The sequence below is a fragment of the Geospiza fortis genome, unplaced genomic scaffold, assembly GCF_000277835.1.
Source record: "Geospiza fortis unplaced genomic scaffold, GeoFor_1.0 scaffold408, whole genome shotgun sequence".
In the NCBI taxonomy this organism is placed as follows: Eukaryota; Metazoa; Chordata; class Aves; order Passeriformes; family Thraupidae; genus Geospiza; species Geospiza fortis.
In genome coordinates this window covers 6,435,250-6,448,950 of record NW_005054330.1, presented here as the reverse complement: position 1 = coordinate 6,448,950, position 13,701 = coordinate 6,435,250, and the positions used below count along the sequence as shown (strand labels likewise).

Genomic DNA, 13,701 nt, shown 5'->3' with positions numbered 1-13,701 from the left:
CGGCGGCGCACTCCGCTCAATTTAAAACCATTTTTTAATTCTAAATCACTTTCACAACAGTGAAAATTAGTGAGGAGGAACGGTAACGCACTAACCGAGCCGTCCGGGCCGTGTGCGGTCGGGTTATGGGAAGGGGTACATACAAAAGCACACCAGGGAAAGGGGGAACCAAGCGTTAACACTTTTAGACTATTTCATCCTTGAATTGCCGGAAAATAAGAGCTCTCAGTCATGCTTCTGCAGCCTTCTCTAAATCCATTATCTCTCTCACTCCTAGATGGAAACCCCCACCCCCGATCCATTAAAATTCTGGGTTTTAAAATGTGTTAATTAAATATATTTCAGTACCTCTTGAATCTATTGCAGTCACTTCTCTATCTTCTTTATGGGATAAAGGCTTCAAAGGGGTACCTTTCTCCTCCCTGCATAACCTCTCAGCATCGAGTTTCTCCGTACAAAAGGAGAGGGAGGAATCCATCCCTTACCGTCACATGAACCTTCCCTTCCCATCAGCAGGTGGTGCTGACTGCGCAGGAGAGGAACCCAGAGCTGCGACATTGTAGGACAACCAAACAAAACAGCCCGTCCTCCTGGGAAGGGCCCCAGTTACCAAGTTACACACTTGAGAAGAACCCTATGCCAAAGTTCAGCTACTCAGAAGTGTCGCACAGCAAAAGCTGGAGCACCACCTCAACTATAAATAGTTGAGCAATATATTGTCAGATTATCGAGTCAGGTATAAATCTGACGTGACAAAACACTGCAGAAGCTTTGCAACATTCTACTTGCCAGATGGAATTTTGGAGGTAGGCAAGTTAAACTTCAGTCATACTCTGTCTTGACACTAAAAGGAAACAGTTTTTAATTACATAAATAAACTTCTATAACAATTAATTAAAAGTGTCCTGCCCAGGAAACTCTGCCATACACTAAAAAATCCCAAGCTATTGAAACAAAGTTTCTATTAATTGATTTGCTTTTCAGTTTTTCTGTCTACTGCCAGGGAAGTCACAACATTCATCTTGCAGAAAATCATTATGACTATGAGTGACCGGAATAAAAAAAATCTAAAAAAGGTAAGAGGAAAAAAAATGGAATTGCCTAGTCAGAGAAATATGAACTGTTCATCTTGCTAGGGAATCTCTCATACCTGTTTTGAAGGAATCTACACAAATACATCAGGAGTACTCTTTAAAGCTGAATACCCAAAAGGATTCCAAAGTGGCTGCAGATTGCTCACCTTCTGCAATATCCCCTCAGCACATTAATGGTTGTGGTCTCCTCCAGCACTCCAAATTAAAATCTTTGGTAGATTTTAGCCGCAGAGACTCTGATGCTGTAGCTGTTCTGCTGTGGCATGGGAGAAGGTCTGTGTGCACCTGCAGAGAAAAGGTCTTCCAAATGTTCCCTACTGAGCATGTGCTGGCAAAGGCAGGATCTCAGGTCTTCTCCTGTGTAATTTTACAGTATGACAAGTTTTACCTCAAAACTCACGTAAAGATGCCTTTTGTTCCTCTCCCCAGACAAGCTGATCTCACAGGTCTGTAATAGGATTTTATCTGGAGTACATGACCTTGTGTAGAAAGTCTCAAAGCCTTGAGAAAGATAAGTGTCGCTACAGTGACGAGGTTGGGAGGGGATTATCCAGGAGTGCAGCCACAGGTGCTGCACAGAGCCGGGGAACACAAACAACACTGTTTGTCAGTGAGGAACTGGGCTGGCTCCAGCAGCCCCACCTGGCTCCACAGCCAGAGAATCTTCCAGTGTCTGGCTCCAGCATGCTCAGGCTTTAAAAAATTGCAGCATAAATTTGTATCCCTTCTTCTAACAGCCATCAGAACCATCAGGAAGGGTTTTCCATCACGCTGGGAAATAACAGACGGAAAAGAAACCGGAACCAGTCCCCAGAGCTGGCTCTGCCTGCATCACGTGCTGTGCCCCAGAGAGTCCCAGCAGTGCTGGGGATGACTTCCTGGAGAAGGTCAGATGTTGATGGAGACATTAAACAACATCTGCAGCTCTGGCAGATCCATCGTGGTTACAAAGCAGGAGATATTGGTCACACTGGAGAAGTTCCCTTACCTGCCCAGTCTGTTGGGATAACTGTGTATCCCACAGGCCTGGTGTCACTGATTGGCACAGGATTTCAAAGCAGCACTCCCTTTCGGAGTGCAGCTCAATGCTAGGCCCATGGTTTGTGGCAGGAATCTGTTGTACAAGATATCTGAGCTGAAATACACTTTTAAACCAATGTTTTAATTACCAACTCTGGTGCAAAATGTGAGATTCCTCATTGTGCTGTGGTACCACCAATTCCTGAAGCCCATAGGTAGCTATGGAACCAGACACCAAGAGGTTTAAAATGGGATGGGGATGCAGTTTGTAACTGTTTCAGTGGCCTTGTTGGTCATGAATATATAGAATAATGGAAAAGACTTATGCAATCAACAGCCAGAACATTATCACCAGTGCCACAAACAGGAAGAGGCGGGAAAGGAACTGCTCATCCACATATTGAGGAGTCCCTGGAACAGCTGGAAAACAGGAAGTAAAAAAAACAAACAACAGTTCAGCTCCTTCCTTTTCTCTGAGATTGTGTATATTCTGAATATAGTATATTCATACATTGAAAAATATGCAAAGAATGAATCTGCTTGGTGAGAAAGTTGCTACTTCCTACCCTAAGCCTGGCTGGCTGCGTGGGCAGATCAGAAGGAACACAAGTATCTTGATGCAGGACTCCTCAGTTCAGTCCCACCCCCAGCAGATTTTCAGGGGACAGTGAACTATAGTTAATAGGGAAGATAATTTGTCCCAAGGACAGCGCAGGACCATGGCAATGCTGGTGTGATGTGAAGAATGAGTTTGTTCCTCATAATTCCTGTGCCATATGAACATAGTGGAAGATTTGCAGGCATAACCTTTCACAAAGTAACTTCAGAAAACCCTGGGCAGTAGGTGTTCTTGCTCAAAACAGATTCAGTTTGTCTACAGTGAAGATGGGGAGGAGGTTCTCTAGGGATTACTTCATTGTTAGAGAGCAAGGTCACCCCTTGGAGTAATCCAACTGGTTTTTGTTAATCAAAAACGTGAAGTAATTTCACTGGGAAGTTACTTCTTGTAGAATACAGATGACTATCTCAGAGATGAATTTCTGAAAAATGAACAATCTTTGCAATCATAGTTTTGTGGTACAGAGCACCAGTTTAAATTTTTCCTTCTCATCTTTCAGGAAATGGTCCCTTCCTGCTGTTTTTAAAATCTGGGTCTCCTTCATACACCCCTAGTGACTCCATTTTATTATTATTAGAAAGTCTAGTCCAATTTGTCTCATTTTTCAGGAGAAGTCTGCTGGTGTACCAGAGGAGACATCTGAATTAGAGGAGAATAGTCTCCAGTGCCACTGTTCCTCTGCAGTCACTGGTCTCCCAGGAGGGCCTTCAGCAAATTATGTGGAAATTACAAACTTGCTTCTTTTATGAGTCTGTGTACAAAACATACCAGCCACAGACCACGTTCTCCACAGAGTGTTTTTGCCCTCATTTCGTGTTTCTATTGACAACACTGGTTACTGTTCAGAATATTTTGCCCTTTAGCAGGTTATTTAAGAGTTTGGAACATGTCTGTGATGGGACAGGAGGAGGACCCGTGGTACCTGGAGGAGGTCGCCCGTCGTTTATGTTGAAGGCTGTTGCAAATATACCAAAGGGAAACGCCCCAATTCCGAAGGACATCTGGAAGCCACCATCACCAAACCCAAAGCCCTGGAATCCCTGCAGAGAACAAAGAACAGAAGACAGGTACCAATCACTTAGAGCCTATTTCAGGGTATTTTGTGGATGTGCAGATATTCCCTCTCATTCCCGTGACTTTCCCACGGCTAAAGAAGGGCCAAGCTGTCTGGCAGCTTTCAGTCTGACACACTTTTGTAGATATCCCCTTAGCTCTCCTGGGTTTAAAATGTTTCAGACAGCAGCAAATTCACCAAGCAACCCAAAGGTTTGAGAAAATGAAAACTAGCAACTGCAGCTCTTGCTTGAGAGCCACAAATTAGGACAGTGTTTCTCAACTGTAACCTCTCTCAACTTAAAATAGAAGGTATCTGCCAATGTATCAAAATCAACAGAAAGAATGCTATTTAGAATGTCTTAACAATGTATCATGTGTTAACAGCTGTTAGCCATATAGGAAAGGTACTTAGAAAATAACCTAAATTGATTTTTGTGATACATGTGCATCAGTTAAACACTCAGTGGAATGATACATTGCCAGTGGGATGCATAGGAAAACCACAAAAAAAAATTACCATGGGGACTTAAATTAAGGTGGCAAAATCACCTGGGGCACGAATGTAAGACATAAGGAAAGGAGGAAAAAAGGAAGTTACAATGCAATAACACTGACCCCGTGGGATCTAGACTAAAATACCACATCAAGTCAAAAATAAGTGTTCTGAATTGAGATGAATCCTGCTCTGCAGAAGCAGTGTGCTGTTTGAGAACTGACTGTGTGTGAATCTAGGGGTTTGTGTCATGCCTAAATACTGTGGAGAGCCCACAGTTCTGTAATCCAGCATTCTGTCCTCTCACCTCAGGATTAAAACAGTGATACCAGTTCTGAAACACCCTCTGGTTTACCACCACCAACAATGGGAGGACAAAGATGATTTTACTCATATAATAAAAGCCAAACGTTTCTTGGTTGAGCCCTGATTTGAGGAGTTGGTCTTTTGACCACACTCTTCTCAAGCATTTTGCCACTAACTCTGAGGGACAGCAAAGCTCTCTGTGGCAGGTACAGGACCTGAAGAGAACAGCACCACTACTGCCCTGCCTTCCTACCCCATCCCTCTGATTTACAGCAGCACCAGCTGAAAGGTTCAAGTAAGGTACAGGAGCTGATTTAATAAGGCAGCAATGCCCTAGTGAAAGAGAACAGCTGAACTCCCAGTACATTCAATACAGAAATGCACCTTAATCACACCCTGCAGAGTTGTTTGCTTGAAGCATGAGGGAGACAATCCTCTCCAAGGAGCCCAGGCTGAGTTACATGGAAATGTGCCATTGTTTCATCAGGTCATGCTTGCTGCCATCATGCTGAAGCACACTGTGGTCTGTCCTACCACCTACTCCCACGTCTGCTCCATCTGTGCCAGCTTCTGTTTACATTCACCCTATGTAATCTCCTCAACAAAACCACAGATCCCTCTTCACATCATGTATCCAACAGATATTGACTTCCTCTTGCTTGTAATGCCATGGTATAGTAACATCCCATTGAAATGGGAGAAGCAGGTGTCAAAAATCTAAATTAATACATGGATTAATTAATGACACGTAAGTTTTGACAGAAATACACTTGCACAAAGAATTTTCAAAGCAAAGCGTTCCTTATATTGAAACGTGGAGAACAATCAAGTATGAAAAGCTTTTCCAGTGGCAGCACACTGGGCTGTGTTCATGAAGCATAATCCAAGTTGGGCTGCTCTTTGGGATGCTAAAGGTACCACAGGAACGGAGCTCTCTGCCACACCACAGCTATCAATGATTCATGAACAACCAGCTGGGGTTGTTGAGAAGAGCAGGATGTGTAAGCTGCAGGATCCTCATGCAGGTTCTCTCACACACATTATGTCCTCCAGGATGAATAAATACCACTATCAATAACAACTAAACCACTCAAGCTTGTTTGATCACTCACCCCTCTGTTCTCTGGTTCAGGTCTCTGTCCCTGGGGTCGTGGTGGAGTTTTCTCTCTGCAGGAAGTTGTGAAATTAGCTCAAGTGCAAGGACATGTGACAACAGTATCTGCAGTAGACTGGCTAATAATCAGAACCACCATAAAAGACAGTCTCCTGACAGTATCCTGGGGCCATCCAGCAGGGCTGGGGCAGTGTGTGAGAGAGCCAAGAGCAGCTTTGGACCTTCAGCAGCACGTAACACTGCACTTTTGAATAACAAATACCCATTGCAAAGGCTAAAAACTGAGGATGTGAACATTTAATATAAGCTTCTCTGGTCAGACAACAATCATTGCAACCTGCCACTTGTAACTGATAAGTAACACTTGATTCAAATTAAAATGAATAGCCAGTAGAACAAGAAATGTGTGCAAACCCAGGCCCTGAAAAAGGCAGAAATATTTGGCAGAAATATCTGATCTATGTCTTTTGACAAAGTATTTAAAATTGTGAATCCTGCACTTTACATTTTAACCTTAAGATCCTAAACTAAAGTTTCATCTTTAATTTTCAACTGAAAATAGTTTAATTTAGGTTTCTTACCTGGGGTCCTGTTGCCCAGTGCTACCTCTTCCATAGAGAGGAATAACTTTATCTCGACTGATTCCTGCTTTGCATACAGGACACACTTGTCTGTTTGGCCTGGTCTCTAGCCACTAAAAGAAAGGAAATAATAAGAAAACGACTAAAATACCACAAAAATAACTATGCAAACCGCATTTGCAGCCAGGCAGAAAGACTTTAGCAATTTCTCACAAAGTTCTGGAGCAAAACAGTTTAGTAAGTGCCAAGTACTCCCCAAAGTGGAGTTGGCACTTTGGCTGTTTTTCTGGTGGGAACAACTTGCTGATGTGGACACATTCAGATCTGCACTGAAGTAAAATAAGAAATAGAGAGTATGAGCAGTCCTGCAAAGGCCAAGGGCTAGCACAGATGGCCTTCCTGTCATCCACCTTCTCTATAATGGCACCACTATGTAAAACACTATGTATGCAAAGAGAAGTACACTCAGCACTTAAACCTGCAAACTAAACCCTGCAAGCTCCAGTAATTGTACCAAAACTGCAATTATGCAAGGCTTAAGAAACTCAAAAGAAGAGGTAAGTGGAACAGAATCTAAGTTTTCTTGTTGCTCAAAGAGCAGACTGCAAGCTGTTGCACATTAAGCTGCATGAGCAGGTTGTGACTGCCCTGGAGAGAAAAGCACATTTGAAAAGAGGGGGATACTCCAGAGAACCAAGGGCTTTATTGAGCAACTGGAGCTGATGAAAGACAAAGTAAAAGAAAACCTGTCTTACCTGGTGTAAACAAGGCCAACTGTGAGCATTCCCAGGACAATTTGTTCAGAGAGCAGAAAAAGGGAGGAAAATAGAATTAGTTACTGAACTCTATATGACAAATGTGCAGCGTACAGGGATAGTGCAGCTTGGTGACAACAGAATCCTGGAATCTAGCTGGGCCAGTTCTGCAGCCTCCCATTAAAATCATTTTTGCAAACACAGCCCAAGACTGATCTCCACTGTTTTTTTTCAGGTTATGCAATCTAAAGTCCTAATGTGGTTCTGTGCATCTCCCACTCCTGGGTCCTCATCCATACCAAAGGCCCAGACAGAGCCTTTAATCTTAGGGTTTATTGTACAAATTTTCTCTTCTGATACCATGAAAAACTATCCCAGAGCCAAGATGCAAATGAGCAAGATGTCAGTAATGAGAGTTTAGGATCTTAGAAATTGAGGCAAAACATCAGCCACATGGACAGAATCATGGAATAACTAAGGCTGGATGGTACCTCAGGTAGCCTCTAGTCCAACCTGATGTTCAGAGCAGGGTCAGCTATTGAGATCAGACTCAGTTGCTCAGGGTAGAGAAATTCCCATTAAACAGATTAAATTGCTATGGCAAATTAAAAAAAGGTCAAAGACAAACAAGCTACAAGATAAAACTGCTAAGCAGCCATCTGCTTTCAAAATGGTCTCAATAACGCCATTCAGACAAGACACCTGGTACTTTCAAGGTTCCATTACTCTAAATCCTTTTGTGCAATAATTTAATGTTATTTTATCTTAACATGCCCTAAGCCAGTGATTTTCCATCTCCCCAAATAAAATCCTGGATTTTCAGATGTTATGTATATTTACACAGGAGAAAAACACTTTCAGACTTCTTTTAATTAAGGATTTAGCCCACTGTGTAAAATAAACTCCAACCCGTCCACATTTGGCCATGTCAATCCTAAACTTCTTCACATTCAAGAAAGGGTATATTCAAACCAAGTTACCCACATCATAATTCTGCACATATATCTGTGCTGTACATTATTTCCAAGTCAAATTAAAGAAGTAAAAATTTCCTAACACGTGTAATATCATGGGAAAAGAGAAATTGCCCATATGTAAAAGCTTATTGCCTATTTTTTTTAATGGTTTCAAAGGAAGAAAGAGCAAGCCCGGAGGAGAAACTACAATTTGGCCTACAGAACCCAGATGCATATCCAGGTTTAGGTATGCAGAGGTCAGAAAGGAATTTTATGTCTAAAGAACCTATCTGTGCTAGGCCAGACAGCACAAATAAAATAACACACATAAGCAAACAGTATCAATGAGCACTGAACTGCCTGTGTGGGGCTGTTTGTTTGTTTGCTTTCACACAATAATCCAGCAATACAGGGAGTTTAGGACACAGGAAACCCAACCCCTGGAATACAAGCAAAGAAAAACAGCTGAGGATCAAACCCAAGCTCCTCCTAAACCAAACCCACAGTCCCTCCTCTAGAATGACAAACATCCCAGGTTTTTATGGGATCAGACAGATGGTGTTCTGGCTGGTGTGTGGGGCTGCAGCACTTACCAAAAGAGGTGCCCACACAAGCTGATAACTGCATCCTTGGCAGTGTCTAAACAGATGTTGCATTCAAAAGTGTTGTCCTGATTAGTGTTGTCCCCAGAACCATTACTGCTGCTGCTGCCACTGGTCCCTCCAGTACTGGAGCTCTTTGTTGATGCAGAAGCCGTGGGTCCTTTGCTTGCCATCCTCAAGGACTGCCCAAACAAAGTCAAAAAAATTTTCCTCTTGGAATCCTAGCTGTGAGAAAGGGAAAAAACCAAACAAACCTAAACAATTATTGGCATTATGAACATTGCATTCTGGCCCCATTCCAAACTGGTAGTGACTTATCTAAGAAGCTCTTGAATCCTGTTGTTGATGGTTTTAGTTTAACGTAGCCAAGAGGGATCTTTTTTTAGAGACTAAGCTACTTTACAGTCCCATAGTGTGACCTGTATTTTACTGTCACTGATAAGCATCCACAGCCAAAACAAGCCCCCTTTATTTTCTCATAAATGCCATTTGCTGTAAGGAGAACGAGCTCCCCATGCTCTCCCAAAATTCAACACAACTTATAACAGAGTGCAGTTAGAAAAGAATTTAATCATGACGTAATTCACACTTTGAACAGACTGACAAAAATACAGAGTTTTAAGTTCTATGTTCATTAGTTTGGAATATTAATGATAATAATGGCAAGCAAAGGTAGCTTAGAACTTGAATTCTCTCCTGAGCAGTATATAGGTGCTATTACAGCAGTGTTGAAATGACTATCAAACATTTCTAGTATTTTCAAACTATTAAACATTTCTAATCTAGTAGTAAGGTAGTAATGCAGAAGTGTTGAAAATTTTAGCTTAATGTGCTTGAATTTTACTTCCATGCTCTTGCCTCCTATTAACATAATCATATTCACCAAAGAACAGTATTTATTTTATTTCAGTAGCAACAATCTCTACAGTGTAATTCCTTGATATGTAAATTCCACAGTACCTAAAAATTTGAGACTCAGCACAAGGCATTTGCCCTTCCAGAAATACTTTTACCAGTACAAGGTTTGTAATCCAAGAACTAAGAGAGTTTCAGTAGCTACAGAAACATACAAATGTTTAAAATGTTTCACAATGCTTTTCATGAAACTCTAACATCATGTCGAAGCTGCAGGAACAGGAATACTTAGATACTTAGGAATACTTAGATAATACTTAGATAAAGCTGTGAGAAACAAGCAGGTGATTCAGATTATCTGAACTTTTTGCAAGTGTACAAACAGGGAAGCATTTTCAAAGGGCAACCTGAATTTTTTAGAAGGTAATTTCTATTCCAACTTACCCCCCAAGCAATAAAGGCTTTCCTTAGTGTTGCCTCTTTGTAGCAGAGCTGCAGCTCAGGTGCAGGGCAGCAAACTACAGCCTCAGGATCTCCAGCTGTTATTGCCAACAGCTTTTTCCTACAACACAATCCCACTGCACAGCCAGGAAAGCATCACACCCGGGCCTGGTGAAGTATTGCAGCAAAGCCTCAGTTACAGCAGGTGAAATCTATCTCTGCAGAGCTTTTTCACTCCGTTACATCATTTTGCACAGCGTCCCAGAAGGGCAGATTTGTATTCACAGATGCTGCACTTCAACATACGCTGCTTTCAGTAGTGCTGACTCTGAGCATTTCACACCACGACTCCATTTACACCCAGCTCCTTGTACAAAATTAAAATCCATGTTAGAGCAAGGCAGATGGAAATGCTGCCAACCTACAAACTGTATGCCAAAGACACTTGGATTTTTCACACGTCCTTACAACCAGAATCTTCAACCTGTCTTGCTCAGTAGTTGAAGTGAAAACTTATCAACTTGGATCTCTATATATTAATAAAAAATTGAGAAAACCTCCTTAAAACCAAGGAGTTCAACACACTGTAAAAAATAGTGCATCCCTTTACAGAATGGTCACAAGAAACATCCTGACATATAACACAAGGAAAGGAAGTGTACAAGCAGCAGATAAATAAAGTCCCTAATACCAATGTGGAAAAAAAGTTCCTTTTTCCAAATTAAATTCTGTATATTAACACAATGAAATCTGAAGACTTGTCAAAAAGATAAAATCTGTATCTCCACAAAAACTTACTGAAAAAAACCCTCAGTTTTAGTAACGACAACAAATAAATAAAATGTTATGAAGAAGGATGACAAAGAAATCCAGAGAAATATCAGTAATGATATGGAATAAAGATGGCTGAGACAGAAGAAAGATTAAAATGACATAATGCAACAGGCACTGAATCTCCTTTCCTAGAACAGGTCATTCCTTAATCTCTACTGGGGATCCTCTCCTAAGTATTTGTTCATTGGCTGATGGGGCCCAGTGACCTGTTAGGACATAACCAATTTAAAATATCAAAACCACAGCAAAACACAACAGTAAAAATAATAAAAGCCTTCTCAAACATTTGATTTTGTCCCTGGAATATCCCAGTTTAACATAACTGGTCTGTAACAGGCGCTGCTGGGCTCTGTCCATCTGCACATATACAAAGAAGCAAATGTGGAACAGCTTCCAGGGGCTAAATTTACATTTGATAATCACATATTGTGTAGCTTGTGAGTGTACTCTGAATCCTAAAGTACAAATTCAACTGCAAATGGAACTTGTTCTGAGTGCAGAATGAGCTCAAAATTGAACAGTCACTCAAACTTAAACTCTCACACAAAACTCTCTAGGGGGAAAAAACCCAACAAACCATAAGCAAATCACAAACTAAAAAAATCAATAACTAACACAACAGGCCAAACCAACCCCATTCTCAATTTGCTTTAGAGTTGGGGAGGAAGACTCAGTACGCTGGGATAGAACATGACTTCTGGGGTTAAGTAAACACAACTGAGGGATGCCAGTCAAGGTTTGCTACAAACTTATCCTTCAGATCAGGTCTCCAAATCAACCCTGGAGGCATGATGAGCAACAAACAAAACAAGGGAAAGGATATAAAAATCAGCTGATACCTAACTGCAGGCATTCTTTGCTCTCTACATATTTACAGGAAAATGGTATCTTTGCTTCATAAAAACCATCTAGATTACCTGTTTATTTCCTTCAAATCACAATCCCTATGTTATATCCCAACAGGTTGTTCTGAAAAATGACTGACCTTTACTACGTCCAAGAATCAAGAGTGGCAGCAGATGAACAGTTAAGAAACAAGGAACTCATTTGCTAGCAGGCTTCCTAAATAAACACAGAAATCTGGTGGAGCATGAAGACATGGAAGTGGAGGTACCTGGGAGGGAGGAACTCCAAAAGGAGCTGGAATTGCGTGGTGACAGCTGAGAGCACAGGAGGTCCATGGCAGGAGTAAGTGCAGGGGCCTGGGAATGTCCATGTGCTGGGTACAGATCTCACTAACAGCCAGTAAAAAAGAAATTTTCCTCTAATATTTTAAAAACTTCATCTGTAAATCTACTGCTCACCAGGAAAGCACGAGCTGAAGGGTACTGTCAAAGATCACATTCTGAACTCAGCCAATGACTGCATTTGCCAAAGTACACTGCCCAGCCCTCAAAACACAGGAAAAACACTTCAGGACAGCTTAGAGGAGTTTTCACCATAAGTTAAGGTACACAAAAAAAAATCTGCTGGAAACAGCAGGTGGACATTAATTCAACCTGGGAAAGGCAAAGAGGGAGTATAAATTAGAAGCTAATTTCACCTATACAAAACAGTCCTGGAACTTGTGTTCACAGCATGACATTAGGATGTCTCAAGTATTTAATTTTTTCCATGAACAATGAGAAGAAGTTCTGGTAAGGATATAGAAATTTGGTTAGTTTATTAACAAAACCCAAAGTTTGTTCTTCTTTGCCATAACAATGAAATAAAAAGAGCAGCACTGTTGGATGTCAATTCCACAGGAAAGACCCTTTTCTATATTTCTAATGAATTTTATTTTAGCTAAGATTACTGAAATTTAAATTATCCAAATCTAGTTTTTTTATGAAACAATATCTGATTTAGTTCCTGAACCTTTTGCAGTTTGAATCAAAAAGATGATTTGTCGTTGTGTTTTTCTTATCCCTAAGGTAATAGTGTCATTCTCTGACACTTAAAAATATTTACAAAAGGAATATTCACATTAGAAAATCAATTTAAATATAAAACTATAACTGAGAGTTTATACAAAAATGCCCACTCCTAAGTTTAAGAACAATCTTGACACTTAGCATATTACAATTGCCTGGGCTTCAAGTACAACCAGGTAATCTTAGCTGAAAACTGCCGACAGTGTCTAGAAGAAGTGTACTGACTTCTTGACAGTCATTTTAGATATTTTTAACTAACACGACTGTCTTGTTGTTAATCATTAAATACATATTTATCTCTCACTACCTTTTTACTCTTCTCTGTCCCCCAAATATGTTACATTTTAACTCCTTGGAAACATTTCTCGAGTTCTTCTTTCCACTTCCTGTAACCTGTACAGCATTGGGCACCTGCTTCTTAATATCACCACAAAGTGGTCCCAAAACACGAATTCATGTGCTCACTTGCTCTTGCCAAAGCAGCCATTTGCCTTCCAGCCTTGCCTGGCCTGGTTTCATTAACTGGGATTCTGCAATGCACATCTGTGTTACAGGCAGTGCTGCCAGGGCCCAGCTCGGGTGTTTCAGGAACACCGAGGAGTCCATGTACCTTGTAAATGCAAAGAGTAAAAACCCTCAGGTGATTAAAGCAATTGCTTTTTTTAAATCAGTTCCATAAAGGTTTAATATAGACTCCAATAAAAATCTTTCAACAAAGATTTTATCCTCTTACCTCACAAAGTCCAAAGGAAAAAAAAAAAAAAAGGAATATAACCAGTTGGGTAACGCTGCCCCATGGTTTTCCTGTGTGAGACAGACGTGCCTGGCTAACCCAGGTTCGCAGCAAACGTAAAAATATCAAATACAACAGTTATCATATACAACGGACGTGATTTAAGAAGAAGCGAAAATTAATATACAACATAACCAATGTCATGCACCAGCAGCTGACGCCTCTCGACATAGCCCGAGCCAGAGCCGGCGGGGCCGGCCCGGCACAGCGCACACCGGGCACCTGCGGCCCCGGCTCGGCGCTTCCGGGCAAACCCCGGCTGGCAGCCG

General features: G+C 41.3%; 1 protein-coding gene across 1 annotated transcript; it reads right to left on the bottom strand.

Annotated features, from left to right (window-relative positions):
• Positions 1–16: 16 nt before the first annotated feature.
• Positions 17–10,255, bottom strand: RNF185 (ring finger protein 185). The gene is made up of 7 exons (XM_005421493.2): positions 9,896–10,255; positions 8,588–8,821; positions 7,039–7,057; positions 6,284–6,396; positions 5,701–5,755; positions 3,656–3,773; positions 17–2,534 (listed from the first exon to the last, which is right to left on the bottom strand). Exons 2-7 carry the CDS (start codon positions 8,767–8,769, stop codon positions 2,437–2,439), a joined length of 585 nt encoding a protein of 194 aa, XP_005421550.1. The 5' UTR covers positions 8,770–8,821; positions 9,896–10,255; the 3' UTR covers positions 17–2,436.
• Between the last annotated feature and the right edge of the window lie 3,446 nt (positions 10,256–13,701).